Here is a 17,257-nt window from a genome sequence, read left to right on the forward strand (position 1 = left end):
GTGTTATTCTGTGTGTTTGGTTTCTTTGGTTACGGTGTGGTATCAATGGAATCATGGACTCTTAAAGCTAGAGGAAACTTTAATTGTTATCTACTCTAAACCTCTAAGTTTACATGTGAAGAAATTGAAACCCAGAGAGGGGAAGGTCAAAAGTCAATACTATCAATTGATAAATATTATCAATTCATAGTTCACTATATTTCATTGCATTTTTATATATTCATTAATTCACATTTGATAACTATTTATTAAACATCTGTTACGTTATAGGCAGAAATTAAAGCTCCAGTGGAGTTTATGTTCATTCTGGGGAGAGGAGGTGGATGCAAATGGATAGATTAGTGAACGTATATAGTATGCCTGGTGTTCATGAATACTGTGGAGAGAAATGAAGCAGGAAACTGGATGCCTGGAGAGAAGGCTTCACTGAGAAAAGAACATTTTAATAGAAACCTGAAAGGGCTGTGGGTATTAGTATGTTGTTCTCTGAGGGAGGAGGGTTCTAGAAAGAGAGAATATGGAGTGAAAAGGGACTGATGTTGGTACTGTCTGCTATGTTTGAGGAAGGCATGGAGACCTGGAGTGAGACTGAGAGAAGTAGCCAATGGGCCTGGAGAGGTAACCAGATGAAGTGAGGGTGGGGAAGTTGTGTTAGCGCTTTGGCTTTCATGCTGAGTAAGATGGGGAACTCTTTTTTGGGTTTGGACGGACAAGTAATATGTTCTTGTTTTTTGGAAAATATCTCCTTGGCTCCTGTTTTGGGCACAATAAAAGGAGACCTTTAGAGACCACTGCAATAACTCAGGCAGGGGCTGGTCTTGGTTTGGAAGGGGGCAGTAGTAATGGAGATGGTACCAGGTGGTCAGATCCTGACCCATTTTGAGGATAAAGTAAACAGATCTGAAGTGTAAGAGAAAACAAAATCAAGAGTGGCACCAATATTTTTAGACGGATTAATCAGAATTATATGGTTACCATTTACCAAGATGGGAAAGGCGATGGGAAGAACGGGTGTCACTGAGACTATCAAGCATTGGTTTGGAATATCCAAGTTCGGCCAGGATTTTTTTTTTTTTATTCGAACAATCTTTTATTATCACAATAATAAGGTTTTGCAGCTTGAAGAAAGTTCCAGACAAGATAATATAAAAAGAAACATGAATCCGTGTTAAAATTTTGCCAAATCTGTCTCCATTTTGATGGGCTTATTCATAAGATTCTAAAAATAAGCTTATGGTTCCTTTAGAATCAAATATTACAGTAATGCAAACCTAGAATTCAGCTTTCGCTCTGTAAAAATGATGCTTACTTGGAGGACTTCTCTTAGTAAAAGAGAAGTAAGTTGCTAGAATTAAGTTGTTAAGAACTAAGTTATTTTTAGTAAAATGTTGTGAAAGTTCACTCTTTTTTAAAAAAATTTTTTATAAACTTATAATGTATTATTAGCCCCAGGGGTACAGGTCTGTGAATTGCCAGATTTACACATTTCACAGCACTCACAATAGCACATACCATCCCCAATGTCCATAACCACACCACCCTCTCCCTACCCCCCTCCCCCTGGCCCCCCTCAGTTTTTTGTGACATTAAGAGTCTCTTATGGTTTGTCTCCCTCCCGATCCCAGCTTGTTTCATTTATTCTTTTCTTACCCCCACCCCGCGTTGCATCTCCACTTCCTCGTATCAGGAAGATCATATGATAGTTGTCTTTCTCCGATTAACTTTTTTCGCTAAGCATAATACATTCTAGTTCCATCCATGTCGTTGCAAATGGCAAAATTTCATTTCTTTTGATGGCTGCATAGTATTCCATTGTGTATATATACCACATCTTCTTTATCCATTCATCTGTTGATGGACATCTAGGTTCTTTCCATAGTTTGGCTATTGTGGACATTGCTGCTATAAACATTTGGGTGCACGTTCGGCCAGGATTTTGATCACCCTTAAGGCACCTAAGAGAAGATGTTGAGGAAGCAGTTAGTTATGTTCTTCTGTGTTCAACAGGCAGGCCCAGCTGGGAACAGAACTCTAGGAGTTGTCAGCACATATGTGGTATTTAAAGCCATGCAGTGAGATGAATCACTGAGCGATGAATGCAGTCGATAAATTCTAGAACTGAACTGTGAATCAACCAACATTTAAAGGTTGCCGAGATGAGGGAGATTTGGCCGAAGAGACCAGAAAGCGTAGCCTGTGATATCAGAGAGAATCAGGAGATTTTGGTGTCCTGAAAGTCAAGGGAAATAGAATTTTAAGGAGGATAGAATGGTCAACTCACTCAAATGTTGTGGACAGTTCAAATTAGATGAGGGCTGAGATTTGATACTGGATTCAGAAACCCAAGAGAGGGGTTTTGAGAAAAGACCTGTTGGAGTATTGGGAGTGAAATTCAGTTGGAAAGGTTTTGGGATGGCATTTGAAGGGGGATGTGGCATGAGAGGATGATTTTTTTTTTTTAAATGTTCACATAGCTGAGGATGCCTCACCATGGCTCAAGGTGCAACATTCCTTTATGCACTATTAAAGTAGCCTCTTTCTGACTCGAAGGATCAGGCATTTATTGCCACATGAATCCCCTGGAAGTGCCCTATTAAATTAGGCCACCTTTGCCCATCCACATCCCTGGTGCAGAAACATCTTTGATGATGGTCCACTAACTAGCTATCCAGTGCTACTCAAATTCAAAAGACAGAAACATCTAATGTCTGCTGTTTGCCACAGAGAATCGAATCCCTTCTGTACACAAAACCTCCTCCTCTTGTGCTGTGTTCCTGTTACCTCTTCTCTTTAGAACTCTACCTTTACCTTCCATGTCTCTGCTTATGGGCATCTCAACTGCTCTGTAGGGCGTCTCTCACATGCTACAGGTTAGAAGATCCTCTTGCTGATGACCTTAGCCACGTCGTACATCAACTTCGGTACTATACACCGTCAAAAGCAGTTTTTGGCCTGGATGATGCCCTACGTACTAAACATTTTTGTGTCTTCCATAGTTTCTAGCTCAAAGTGCATGAGTGTGTTATGTAAAGATACACTGGATAAAAAGATGAACAAAGTACTACAGGCCAGGTCTGCTAACTCTAAGTCCGCTGCTCTTTCCTTTCACTGTTCTGCCTCTGCCCTTGGACTGGTTCAGAAAACTGCCACCTGCTCATAGTTAATGACAGTTCTTAGCACTATGTCTGGAACGGCAGAGCCCAGTCTACAGAGAGTCGGGGAAATTTCTGATTTCAGGGCAGCTCAGGGCCTCCTGCTTGGCAACTAGGAAGCCTCACTTGGAGGAAGTCCCTCATGATGGTAGAAACCGACACTTTGGCATAAACTGAAAAGAAAAACAAGATCTCAGAGTTCAAGTATTTCTTTAAATCTTTGTTGCCACAGAGTAGACAAAAATGTAATGAAATATTTCTCCTGTTTTAAAAAAACTTATCTTTGAAGAGCTAGTTTTTAGGTATTTTATACTTGTAAAATTTAAACATAATTTGGTATGCAAAAAAATCAAGTCTTGTGCTATTCTCATTAATACTGAACCAAGTTCTACAGGTTGCCATTAGAATTCTCTCAGGAGGAAAAGACAGTTGTCTGCCATTAGTTTTGCTTAATTTTTATGAAAAGCTTAAATACCTTATTAATTTTTCTCAACAACCTAGAAAAATAAGTAGAAATCACTAGTGCTATTAGAAGAGTAGAGAGTTGGTGCCAAAATTCCTTGTTCCAATGTGTTGTCTGCTGGACACTACTCTGGCTTAGGGGATAGAATTATACCTTAATGTTCTATAGGAAAGAATTGGATAATGCCAAATCTGGATGACATCAGGCATCTTACACTCACACAAGTCAGTTCTTCCTGAGACAATGGTGATGTATTTTATGTTGAGAAGAATGAACTGTGCTAGGGCATTCTGTTTAACTGATTAAAAAAAAACTTTCTTATTTCTCTATTTGTATTTTTCTCAAGTCTTACAAACTATAAACTCATTAGGGGGAGGAGACTATCTTTGGTTTCCTTAGAATATTTCCCTAGCGCATGGCTTATATCAGGACTTCAAAAATGTTAACTGAAGGACTAAATTAAAATATTTGTCACATATATTTTGTCAGTGGGTATTCAAAGAGAACAGTGATTCCAGGTACGAAGATGAGAGACGTGTGGAAATCAGCATTTTAGATGTGTAATGAAAGTGACTTTCAGTAAGGAACTCTGCCAATCCTCCTTCAAAATAATTAACATGCAAATTGGAATTCATATTGCATGCCAAAAAATGTTGTTGTATAGATGATTATTAGTGCGTAGGTGGTGTTTATGTGGATGCACAGATGTGTGCAGAAACCTTTGATCTATGTGGCACTCTGAACAACCCAGTCTGTATTCACAGATGAATTACATTTCACTCCCCCATTATCCTGTGCCACAATTGCATCTTGCATATTTAAGCAGGTGTACCCATTTATCCAGAGAGAATTACATTTTTCTGAAAACAGCTTAATGAATTACTTTGTATTTACAATAAGTAACTTTAATGAAATATCTAAACAAAGGATATAGGTTTTCTGGTTAGCCATACAATTAAAGTTTCTCAAGATGATTAGGCTATGAATTTTTTTGAGAATCAAAATATCAAACATATGCAATGCATGCCTAGTGTGAATTTCCAATTCACAAAGGACTTAGTGAATAAAATATATGAATGGTCTTTCTTATTTTGAGAGTTGGGGGGGAGATACTTTCTCTTATTCCAGTAATATTTTTATCTAATCATTGAAGAATAAGAATTATAGCCCTCTTTCTTATTTGATATGTTATTATACATATACACAGGTATATGTATCTGCCTATAGAATTAGTTGTCAGCTTTTGAAGAAGCATTAGAAATTTGCTTTTGGATGTATATGCATAATACTCATGCAAGCAGGGAGAGGTCTAGCTTCTTAGGGAAGTTCCTTAGTCTTGTTTTGAAGTTTTCTAGCAGATGTTGGATGTAAGCTTACAAAGTTTTAATTTCTAGATCATTCTTTTCTATTCATCTTTAATACAAATGTTCAATCACCAAATTCCTTGGTTACTGGCTTAGAAAATGATGGCTCTTTCTGGAGATGGATTATTCTTGGGGGAGACTAAGTAGAGGAGTTAGAGAAAGCCCTTCTTTTACGATTAGGCCCATTTGGAATACCAGCTCTGTCTTTTACTAGCTGTGTGATTTGTGGCAAGTGATTTCATCGCTTTGCCCCACTTTACTCATGTGTGGACAGCTTCAAAGTGTTGTCTGAGGCACAGCTAGGTATTTAGTAGTCATGAAGGAGAAGGCTGTCCCATTCTTTCTTTTATCTTCTTATTAAAATTTCCACTTCAGTTAAGAACAAAACTGAAGTAAAATCCTTCCCAAGCAAATGAGACTACTCTAATAAAGATAAAGTATTTGACAAAGTGATGTGCTTAACTCTAAGATAATTGTGTGGCTTGAAAAGCAGTTCTTTTGTAGGATGTCAGTATACTATTGTTAAATAATTCATACCACGAATACACAATTTTCATACAATTTATAGAGAACTGCCCATCTTAAAATGTATCTTGGTTTAGCTGTTCACTTTGTTTTCATCCCACTTACCTCATTTTTCCAGATATCCATGTTTTCTGGAAAAGAGCCATGGTAGGGTTGAGAGCAACCAGGACAGTTAGAATCATCTAAGAAGAGATACAAATGCAGGAATCTGACAGCCTAGTCTCTCATTTTCACCCCTTTATAAAATGAAAAACTTCCCTTGTTTGACTTCCCTTCCTTATGGGCAGAAGGGAAGGAGTTCTTCCTTCATCCTCTCCAAATCTGATCTTTCCTTCAGTAACCTCAATTCTGGATGTTTCCATAAAAATGGAAAAAAAGTATCTAACTTAATGCTAGATCCAGCAGATCTAGAGATCTTTTGGCAGGTGGGATGAAGTGTAAATCACTAGTGGATGAAAGAAAACACATAATGGTTTAGATTTGGGACCTTGATACTTAATTAGACATTTGTGTAATGCCACAAGAATCAACTGACCAAGAAATACAGATCTGATTTGAGATGACTAGCAAGGAATTTCCTCAATTTAAGAATATGGGCCAGAATGGAGGTGCTGGGTAGTGCTTATCTTTTTTTTTTTTTTAACCTTGTCACCTGAAGTCTTCAGCTTCAGACCTGGTCACTCTGGCATTGTAATGTTTCTCTCCTGTTCCCTTCTTTCTCTCTTAACCCTGTTAAAATGTAAGAACTTGTCAGGGCACATTTGGATTTCAAGTGTCTGAAAACCTTATATTTCTTCAACCAATGAATGAGATAACACCAAATTCAAATGTTTTCTATTCTCTTGTTTTTTCCCCTGAGTTCTAGATTTCCCTCTCATTCCCTCCATTTCTAGTCCTTTCTGTTTCCATTTTAAGCTGTGAATACTCCATGGAGAATGTCTTCTCTAGCATGCAAATTTCTTGTAGGGCTGGATTTTCTTTCCTCTCCTTTCCTCCTAGGTGCCACCTCTTTGGCTGTCTCTGTCTCTAATCTTTTCTCATGTAAACTCTTAGTGCATATGTTCTCTGTGAAGTTCAGTAGGCCTGGGTTCCAATCTAGACCCTCACACTGGCTTGTGACTTGGCCAGTTCCTTGTCCTCACAGGGCTTCATTTTAATAGAATCAGCATTTTGAGGATTTGGAAGGACAGAAATGGAAAGTCGGTGCCAGAGGTCTGTTCCTGCCAAGGGCTGCGCTGGAGCACTACAGAGCTAGACCTCTACATTCAATCATCACAGAAACCTGGGAAGGGCTTCCAGCAGACTTCCATTGTTAAATCTGTATTCAAGGAACAAGAGTACGGGTCCTTCGAAGTCAACCAATTCAAACTGATCTCCGGTCACTTAACAACTGGACCACACTTACAAATTTATCTCTTGCTTAAATGACGTGCTTCTGTCCTCCAAAAGAATCTGAATGGACTGTCTGCTGTCTTTCCCCAGTTTGAACTTCAGTGGATGCTGATCCATTGTGACCCACTACGTCCCAGGAGAGAAACTTGCCATGAGTTGCCAGTCCGAATAACTGTGAGTCCGCTGACCACCTGCAAAGGACACCTCCACCTAGCCTACCTCCCACCAGCTCCATAAACTCCCTACCTCCTCCCTCTTCTAGAGTTCAGGCTTTACTGTAGGAACCAGATAGATATGAAGGAAGCACAGGTGCCACCTGTGCTTGCCACTTCCACAGCCTGGCAAGTAGAAATCACCTCTGGGTGTCTGGTCCCACCTTGGGTGGCTCCTCACTGCTCATCCCCCAAACATCTCCCCGAGAACTCTGGCTGTCCATTTGCCGCCCACAGTGGACAGCGAGAGACTACACTTGGGTGGAGAGGCAGAGGTGCGCTTTCGGGCCTTGCCTGTGTGTCGGCGGGGAAAGGGTTAAGGGGGACTGTTGTCATTCTATCCGTCCTCCAGCCCGCTAGCTCTCCTCCAATCCCCAGGACCCTCTCCAGGGCCATTCATAAACAGGAGGAACGTACGCCTCCTGGCTGGGCACCTTTGCAAAGACTGACTACTCCCGGGGGCACTTTTTGCGGGGGAGAAGAGCCACTTTATGTGTGTGACGGGTCCGGAAGCCTAGCGGGGCGGCAGGAGGCAGAGTCCGTCCAGGGGATTAGCGGAGGGTGGCGGGCATGGCCTGGACGGCGCGGGATCGAGGGGCCCTAGGGCTGCGACTGCTGCTGTCTGGGCTCTGCTTGTGCATGGCTCAAGTAAGTTGTGCGCGAGTGAGGGGGGTGGGGAGAGCCTTCTCACTTTCTCCCTGTCTTTTCTTCTCCAGCCCAGCGAGACCACCGACCAGGTAAGCGGAGGGCGAGAAGTGCTTGCATTTTTCCAATGCACCTAGGGAAAAGTGGAGGAACAGCCATCGCGGGAGCTGTGGGGGAAGGCGCAGAGCCTTCCCTGGGCTCTGCAGGGGTGTCCTGCCTCCAGCCCTGAGCACCTGCAGCGAGTACTGTTGGAGTCGGGGACCCTAGATGACCCTTAGTTCGGGAAAGGCATCTCTTTCCCCACCTGTGCCTCCAAACTGCAGACTGAGTTTGTGAAGGCCACTAGTGACTGGGGACCGGCCACTAAACTTAGGCGGTTTACCGGGTTGCTTAACTCCCCCACCCAGCCACTCCTGGTTGCATTCAAGAGCAGGCCTTTCTGGAGGAGGCGGGAATTCAGACTAGCGGCGCTGAAGCTGCCTGTCAGCTCCACCAGCCCACGGTGGCAGCATTAAACCGCCAGCCCCCGCTAGCTGTGCCCGCCGCTCTGGGATTGGAACCCGGCGGCCTTGGTTGGCATCAGTCAAAATTTCAGCAATTTCCCGAAGGCTCCAGCGTCTCTTCCCTCCCGCTCGGGAGAGGACCAGGCGGGGGCGGGTGAGCCCAGTGGCGGTTTAAGGTTTCACTTACAAAGACCCCATTGTAACCTGTCTAGTCATTGGAGTTTACAAAAACAAAGTTTCCTTGATGAAAGAAGCTCCCCCCACTTTTTTTTCATTTTTCTTTTTTTAAATTAGAAGAGAGAGAGAGAAAAAAAAAATCTCACATTCCCTAAGCCACATGGCCACACTATTTTCAGTCGCCAGTATTCCCTCTAGCACCATCATAGCTTAGCTGTTTGCAAGCGATAAAAGCGGTAATACCCTAGGGTCAGTCTGAAATTTGGTGTAGTTTTAGAAGGAGGCGCAAAGACCTTATGCAAGAGAGTGTCAATGCAGGTAAATCGAAATGAGGCCAGGCCCTCCCTGGGTTTCAAAGCTCTTTTGCCCCAATCCTCCCCAGTTTTCCTCCAGTATTTCTCCCTGATTTCTACTGGATGTAGAAAGTTTTACAAAACGATCCTGAAATCGATCTGGGTTGGAGCACCTCGGTTCTGAGCTGTTCCATTTTAGCCAAAACACCCTCAATTGCTGATCAAACCGTGATGATGAATGGCCACCATTTTCATTACTAAGTTCTTTAAAAAAAAAAAAAAAAAAAGAGGCGTCAGGCCCTCCCTTCTTCAAGACCCACCTTTTGGTTTAATGGTCCCTCTAGGGGTGAGTCCCTGTGACCCCAGCACCCATCTTAGGGCCTAGATTCTTCTTTAACCACACTAGTGAGCCTTATTCAGAATGTGGCGGAATCAAAGAAACCTGGGGTGGTTTGGGAGTTTCATACTCTTTCCGGATTTCAAGACTCTGTCCTCCAAAGGGAAGTGTCCTTACCGGGTGGAGGTGGCGGCCTTAGGACATGACGTTTCTCCTTGCTGCCCAATGTGCTCCATTAACCCGTGTGTGCTGTTTTTGTCAGAGAGGTCCCCCGGGCCAGCAGGGTCCCCCCGGGCCCCCGGGTCCCCCTGGAGTTCCAGGCATCGATGGCATCGACGTAAGTCTCTATCTGCAGTCCTCTGTTCCTCTAGTCCCGCCTTTTCCTACCCTTTCTCCATCGGAATGGGGTTTTTGATGGGGCCAGACACCCGCCGTCCAGAGGCAGGCTAGGGCATGGGTGAGGGCTGGGTTGGATCCTCTCTAGAAGCTTGGGCACTCCCGGAGGGATGAAGTAGACACGTCCAGTTGTCTCCGCTGGTCAAGAATCTCTGCCATTTAGCTTTACCCCGTCCCTGTCCCCGAGGTGCGTGGTGAACACGCGTGGGAGTCTCCCAGCTGGGTCCTCAGCGCCTCCCACTCACGGACTACTCTTGCCTTTTCTGCTACCCTGCAGGGTGACCGAGGTCCAAAGGGTCCCCCGGGCCCCCCGGTAAGTTGATCAGCGCATTCGCTCTTCGTTTCTTTCCTCTGGACGTGGTTTGCAGCCATGTGAGTCCCAAGAGTCTCAACTTTGGATCTTTCTCTCTCCCGGCCTCACTCCCTTCCTGCTCAGGGTCCTCCTGGAGAACCCGGCAAGCCAGGAGCTCCCGGCAGGCCAGGCACGCCCGGTGCAGACGTGAGTAGGCGCAGGCGTGCGCACGAGGAAGCGGGCGCGGGGGTGGGCGTGGGGGCAGGAGAGACCTGGCCATATGTTGAAGGCCTGCAGGCTGCGGGAATCCTCGTTGAAACAGGGCTGTGGCCCTAAACTGGGCCTTGTACTCCCCGCGTGCCGTGGAGGCGGCAGTTTCTGCAAAGGGTCTTGTGAGGGTGGACATAGCTCGCGCCCCCCTGGGTAGAGCACCCATCGCTGGCCTTCCCTGCTCTCAGAAAACCCTCCTGGGTTCCCTGGGGCCTGCCCCTAACCCTCAATTCCTTGCTCACTGCCTGAGCTCTCAGCCCCACTTCCTGGCACAGGGGATACTGAAGGAAGAGGAATCTTGCAGGGCTCCGCTGGGATTCCCCTGGGGCGCGCTGGGGCTTCTGTGTGGTGCTTTTGCAGCATACTCAACATACTGCAAACTCTTTACCTTTCACCGCCAGGTTATAAAGACAATGACTGGTTTTGCTTTATAAAATAATTCCCCCATTTAAACAGAAATTTTGGATAAACAAATGAAAGTGCTTAAAAATCTTTAGAAGTACAAGGAGTTTTTGTTGTGGTCTATAGTTGCAGAATCATAGGAAGACCTCTGTGTATGTGCCAGTCTTTTAAGCATTTCCTACAACAGAAAGTTAACCCTACTAAGCAAAAAGTTAACTATACTAATGTACATTTGTGTAGAACTTTTTTCCTCAAGTGCAGTCACAAACATTATTTCCTTTAACCTTACAATAACTTGGAAGGCAAGTTTGGTTAATATTATTCTCCACAGATAAGAACACTGAATAATTTTGAGGACAAGTAGTTTCCTCAGGGACCCAGGGTTATTTAGTGGCTAAGATAGTGAAAGAAACTAGATTTCTTCGGGGCGCCTGGGTGGCTCAGTGGGTTAAAGCCTCTGCCTTTGGTTCAGGTCATGATCTGGGATCCAGCCCCGCATCAGCCTCTATGCTCTGCGGAGAGCCTGCTTCCTCCTCTCTCTCTGTCTGCCTCTCTACCTACTTGTGATCTCTGTCTGTAAAGTAAATAAGTGAAATCTTAAAAAAAAAAAAAAGAAAAAAGAAACCTAGATTTCTTCATTTTTACACTCACTCTCTTTCCAGATAGTTTTGTCTCATGCGGATACAAACGAGTATCTTAAATACGTGAATAATCAGAGGAAATAAGAGAGGAAAAGAGTGATAGCTCATTTTTAGTATCTGAATTCCTGGCCAAGAAAAATGATATGGGTAATTCAATGGATCATAAAAATAATATATAATTGATATTATGTAATTATTGGTAAATATTGGTACGGTTCCACCAGATTCTGACATGGAGCCCCAGGGGGCTTACAAAATTCTGACTTACTGTACTCTTTGGCTCATTTGACATTTTAAACACATCTTTTACCTTAAATTGAGACTAGACATTGAGAATAGTGAAAAATGAGTAACTGCATCAGAGTTTGCTTTGTTTTTCCCTGACCATAGAGGGTTTAGGTAAGCAGGAGCGCCAATGATCTGTTCTTGTTAGGGAAGCCGGCCTGTAATGGTGGGACCTTAAACCTCCAACCTCTTTGTCTTCTGCTCTTTGGTTTATTGCAAAGCTATACTTTTTGGTAATGTTAACAAATGGTTAATCAGATGATGTTTGGAAGACTATAGAAGGAACATGATTTAAAGGGTAATTATCTTAAGTGAAGTAGATTTTTTGACAGAAAGTGTAAAAGATTCATGGCAGCTATGCTTGTAGAATTATGCCTTGAGTCTCATGAGCTGAGTAGTTGGAATGTTGGAAGGAAATTACTATTGAGGTCTGGTGTTCTCTGCCAAGCAGCAGCATGAAAGTTCAGAGCACAGCTTCAAAATCATCCCATACAGAACTTTATCTTCACAAACATCATTCATATGAAAGCAATTCTTTCTGCCACTGGTAATATTTTTCTCTGTCAAGTTTTTGGCAGATAAGAATTATTGTGAAATGGAATTTATGTGTGTGTAAATGCAAATGGGGGATATTTCATCTATATATGTGTGTGTGTATATATATATGTAAAATTAGAGAAGTCAGAGTTTGGTTATAACTTTGCACCCAAAGGACAACTGTGTTATTATCAATAATCAATAGAGATATTCTTATCAGCACTATTTGCTATGACATGCTCAGTGAGCTCTGAAAACAGTATTTTATTCATTCTTTATAGCATCCATCTAAGATAGACAGAAGAAGAATTAGAATTAAATATAAGCATTACAGTTAAACCATACCATTTGTTAGAGGAAAGAAGTTAGAATATCCTCAGGATGTATACAACTACTATCCCTGGCAGATGTTTATATGATTAGTAGTTATTAAGAAGTCATTCTGATAGGTCAGTGTAAGTAGAAATAGACATCAAAGAAATGGTGAGGGGGCCATGTAATAAGTACTTATGGTTAATATCTAGATTTTTGTTTGTTCATTCGTTTTGTTTGCAGAACCCCTTGTGAATGAGGTTTTAAGCTGCCAGAGGGCAGGAAAGATGTCTTGTACTTCAGGCGAACTCTTTACAACCTCTATAACAATATTGTCCATATAATAATGATGATAATAAGAATAGCTAATATTTATTCAGGGCCCACTCTGCCAGGCACTGTTGTAAGCATTTTATGTGTAATATCTCATTTAATTTTCAAAATTACCATATCAGGTAGATATTAATATTATGTCTATTTTACAGATGAGGAAACTGAGGCACTATGCAGTTAAGCAGCTTGTCATGGTTGCACAACTAATAAGTGGCAACGTTGGGATTTGAAACCCGAATAAAGATGATGTAGAGAGATAAGCGAAATATCCTTCTGCTTAATAGACTAATAGACTTAATAGACTTAATAGACTTCTGTACTGAGTATATGTTAGACACCAGGGACAGTGTGCCAGGATTATAATGGTCATGCAGTCCTTGTCCTGATGGAGCTTATGGTTTTTTACATAACTATTTCATAACAGAGTTCACTATAACATCTGACACCAAAATGTATTACCAATTTAGTTCAAAGAACTTCCTAAGTGACAGACATAATTGGTCATGTGTTATACAAGGTATAATGAGAAGTGACCTGGAAGCAGCTTCCGTGTCGTTCAACCACTTACCTGGTTCTGCTTTACTATTATGCAGCTGAAACTCTACCCTATATTGTAGCTCTTGCAAGCCAGTCTCGTCAGTTTTTCCAGTCACCAACCGAAGACTGCGTTGGTTGCATGTGTGGAAATTGACCAAGGTTGATTTTGGAGGGTCTCTACATGAAGTGGGTGTTAGGGGTTCCTTGAGTCAGATATGTTCTCAGGTTTGTACAATCTGTGGGCCATCCATGCCTGCAGAGAATGCTCCGGATGTGTGGTTTGTGTACCAAAATCAAAAACGAACATTGCATTACTACAGGTGCTCAGCACCTAAGATGCTGGGGCTTGTATGTAGATTGCGTTTAATATTTTTCTTTGGTAAATTTCCAGTAATTAACATTTTCAACTTATTTTTTTTCTATCTCCTTTGATTCACCCTTTGGAGTTATAAGGGAAATGGATTGACATAGAGAAATGTAAAAATGGTGGCCCGTGAACTGGTTTTCTATATAAATTACATGGGAACATTTTAGTGATATGTAGACTATGACAGATTAAACGTGGATTTTGGTGATCCATTTTTAAGTAGGGCTTTCATATTTGCAAGGAATCCCTTTCTCAATTAATACCATTTGAGTCTTTTTCAACATCTTGATAATAAATAGTTTTGTAAGATGTATGATGTATGCATGCACATATGTATATGTATATATACAAGTACACATATTTGTATTTGGCAAGGTGTAATTTCAAGAGTGCATTACAAATGATATCTAAAAGTGTCAAAGAGTAGAGAAAAAATAAAAAATAAAAATACATCTTCATCAAATGTGGAAATTAAGGTGTACAATATAGTGTTATTAATGCTTTAAAATCTATTTTATATTGAGGATGATGGTAAAAAAAGTACTGATAGGGAAACTGAGAATATTTGGAAGATATGCTTTAAATAACATATTTAATATTAAATACGATAGTTATAAAATGTGATTGATAATAATTGGCTCAAATTCTGCATACTAATTGACACACATGAAAATATATACTTAATTGTGGTTATTTTTACTAAGGCAAATAGAGTAGAAACATGGATGCTCTCAAACATTTAATTAATTAATTTTAAAGGTTTTATTTATTTATTTGACAAAGAGAGAGATCACAAGTAGACAGAGCAGCAGGCAGAGAGAGAGAGGAAGCAGGCTTGATCCCAGGACCCTGAGACCATGACCTGAGCTGAAGGCAGAAGCTTAACCCTCTGAGCCACCCGGGTGCTCCAAACATTTTATTTTAAAAGTTAATCGATAAGCAGTCATTATTGCTAGAAGATGGCTGGGGGCTTTAGATGGCTATAGGGCAATAATGAGATTGAGTATTTTTAATTTCTATTGAAGAAACATTTTATTAACTCTCAAAACACTGTTAGAGAGATACAGAGACATATAGTATTTTTACTATATATCTGAAGTAAGGGAGGTGCCTAAACATGGGTAATTGACAAAGTCAAGATCTATTGTCCCATTAGATGTAGCTATTAGAAGGCTACAATTGTTGTCAGCATTTTTCCAAAGCAAAGACAAAAATTACTAAAATTATTGGACCCTGTTAGCAGGAAGTTAGGAATATTATACAATTTATCAACAGAAAGTAACAGGCAGATTTCATGTTAAACATTAGCTTTGAATAAGAATATAGGAAAGTATTTCTTTGTAAATATTTACATCATACAAAGATAACCATTCTGTACAATAAATAAAATGCAATTATTTGCCTACGGATGCTATAATAGTTCTAACATCATCTTCCTTTGTTAGGGATTAACAGGACCTGATGGATCCCCTGGTTCTGTTGGACCAAGAGGACAAAAAGTAAGTTAGCCGCCTGGTATTAATTACTGGTATTAGTTAGATGCTGAAGTATAATTTTATTATAGTGTTTGCAAATCAACTGAAAAATCATTTATGAAACAGAGGAAATGTACTTCAACTAAAATCGTGTTTTAGTTGAATTAAATTAAAAACATCAAGATGGAGTGTTTTAATGATTTCAAAATTTATGCAATTTACATATTTACATATTCATGATACAAAAAGCTAAGTACAATGAAGCTCTTTTTTTATTTTTAGGGAGAACCTGGTGTTCCTGGATCTCGTGGATTTCCAGTAAGTAACTGTAAAGTGACAGAATTGAAAATCTGTCTTTTCCTGTCATTGTGAAATGTTTAAATGCAGCTTTTGGCATAATATGCATCACAAAGGAGTTCACGACTTATCTGCTATGGTAAGCATTCTGAGTATGAGTAGAGAACCTTTAGAGAAATTTGAAAGCACAGTATAAAATACATATGTCTGCTTACAGATGGTGTCTCCCAAATAGGTAACTCCCCCTTCAATCCTCTTGATGGAAAACATTTCTTGCATAATAACAGCAAATCTAAATCGTCGATTTTTAAACCATAATATCAAACCACTTTCTTCACGACTGGTTTTATCTCGGATGGAATGTAACCATCAGATATAATTACCAGCCTGATTCCCTGGTTAGTCCTTTCCTGCATTGCCCACTCTGGCTGATTTTTGTAATTTCTATTTATAAGAGGGCTAGGTTCGCAGGCTATTTTTCCTTTCTATTTTGCTCTTTATTTCTCTTTTGTTCTTGTCATTAATCTGTATTTTTTGTCTTTGTTTTCTGTTTGCACTGTTTTCATGGCCATATTTCACTGTCTGTCAACTTTTCCATTATGAGGCTATTTTCAGAAGTGAAATAGCTTGCTGGCCTTTCCTTCATATTTTTCCTTTCAGAGCTCAACATCTTATAGAGATGTCTTTTTAAAAAAAACTAAGTGAAATTTGAAATTTGTCAAACATTTAGAGCTATGATAGTGAAATAACTTATTGATTACTTTGGTATTTTTAAGCATAACTCTTATTTCCTGAATTGATTTACATATTAAAATGATCAAATAGGAGTAATTTTTCAAATGCCTTGAAATACTTTGAAAAAGCCCCACCTATTATTAAAACATACTGCTCATCTGAAATTCGTGCTTGTTTTGGCTGCCTGAATAATGGAAATCGTAACATCATTATCACAGGGTGCACACTGATTCCACTAAATGCTTCGTATATGGCTATTTTAGAAAAGGAAGACAGGAATGAAAAGCTAACATGAACACGGGATCAGAGATAGCAGTGAATAAAAGTTATTTAAGTCAATGTAGGAGAGAAAGGAGTAATGAGGATTCCCAATGGGGGGATATTGAACCTGGAAAGCAAAGATAGAGAAAAAGGGATTTTAGGCAGCTGGTGTTCAGTTATAGGAAGTTCAACAAGCATGTAGTTAGGGTTTCGCATATACTCGTTCCTGTGGTAGGAATTGAGGCTAGAAGGATAAATAAGATGTGATTTCAATCCTTGATTGTATGCAGTTTGGTGTTGCTATAGAGATAAATTATAAAGGAGAGGGAGACAAAATAATTAGCTTTAAGATCAAATTCAGGATATTAGATTAGGATCCCGTAGTAAGAAATTTCTGGAGTGACACCATTTTATTTTCATCTGTTGGATTTGGTGTCTGGAAACAGTCCTACTTGTCAAAAGAGGGTGGTTTCTGGTCTTTACTCCCTGCCTTTCCGTGCTGAATGTTTGGGGGGATTTCCAAACAACACATTATACATTATAAAGCAGTACACTGTATTGCTTTTAATGCAGATTTCTTATTAAACACAGCCAAAAAAAAAAAAATCTTTAAACTGTCAGGATGTGATGTGCTTCTTTGTGAGTGATGCTAAGTTCTGAAGACAAGCACGAATGAATTCTTTACTTTGATTTTCTTAAAAACAAGTTTGGAAAAAGTATTATCAGTTAGCTTAGATATTCAAGCTATATTTGAGATGCTGAAGCAAGCTTCGTCCTTTAGAAGGAGAGCCATGTTTACTTTTCTTTATTCATAGTCCTTTCTTTAGAATGAACATCATATATTTATTTAGTGACAAAATTTATACTTTCTTTTTGAACTGAGTTATATCTATCTGCATTTATACTAAGTTTAAATCACTTACCATAATAATTTCTATTTCAACCTTTTAGGGCCGTGGTATTCCTGGGCCCCCTGTAAGTATCATCTCTTGGTATATTTCTTCCTAGTCTATAACAATGGCCAATTTCTCAGCTTCCAAGCTTAACTCTTCAA

At 40.4% G+C, this 17,257-nt stretch overlaps 1 protein-coding gene across 1 annotated transcript in view; it reads left to right on the top strand.

Annotated features, from left to right (window-relative positions):
- Nucleotides 1-17,257, top strand: part of COL9A1 (collagen type IX alpha 1 chain) — an 84,507-nt gene that overhangs the window by 13,681 nt on the left and 53,569 nt on the right. The window contains 8 exon segments of the mRNA XM_045069375.1: nucleotides 6,987-7,070; nucleotides 7,825-7,845; nucleotides 9,326-9,400; nucleotides 9,737-9,772; nucleotides 9,896-9,958; nucleotides 14,881-14,934; nucleotides 15,193-15,228; nucleotides 17,155-17,178. Of these exon segments, the coding sequence (XP_044925310.1) occupies nucleotides 6,987-7,070; nucleotides 7,825-7,845; nucleotides 9,326-9,400; nucleotides 9,737-9,772; nucleotides 9,896-9,958; nucleotides 14,881-14,934; nucleotides 15,193-15,228; nucleotides 17,155-17,178 (393 nt within the window).

The sequence above is a fragment of the Mustela putorius genome, unplaced genomic scaffold, assembly GCF_011764305.1.
Source record: "Mustela putorius furo isolate JIRA1106 unplaced genomic scaffold, ASM1176430v1.1 tig00003927_pilon_pilon_pilon, whole genome shotgun sequence".
Taxonomy (NCBI): Eukaryota; Metazoa; Chordata; class Mammalia; order Carnivora; family Mustelidae; genus Mustela; species Mustela putorius.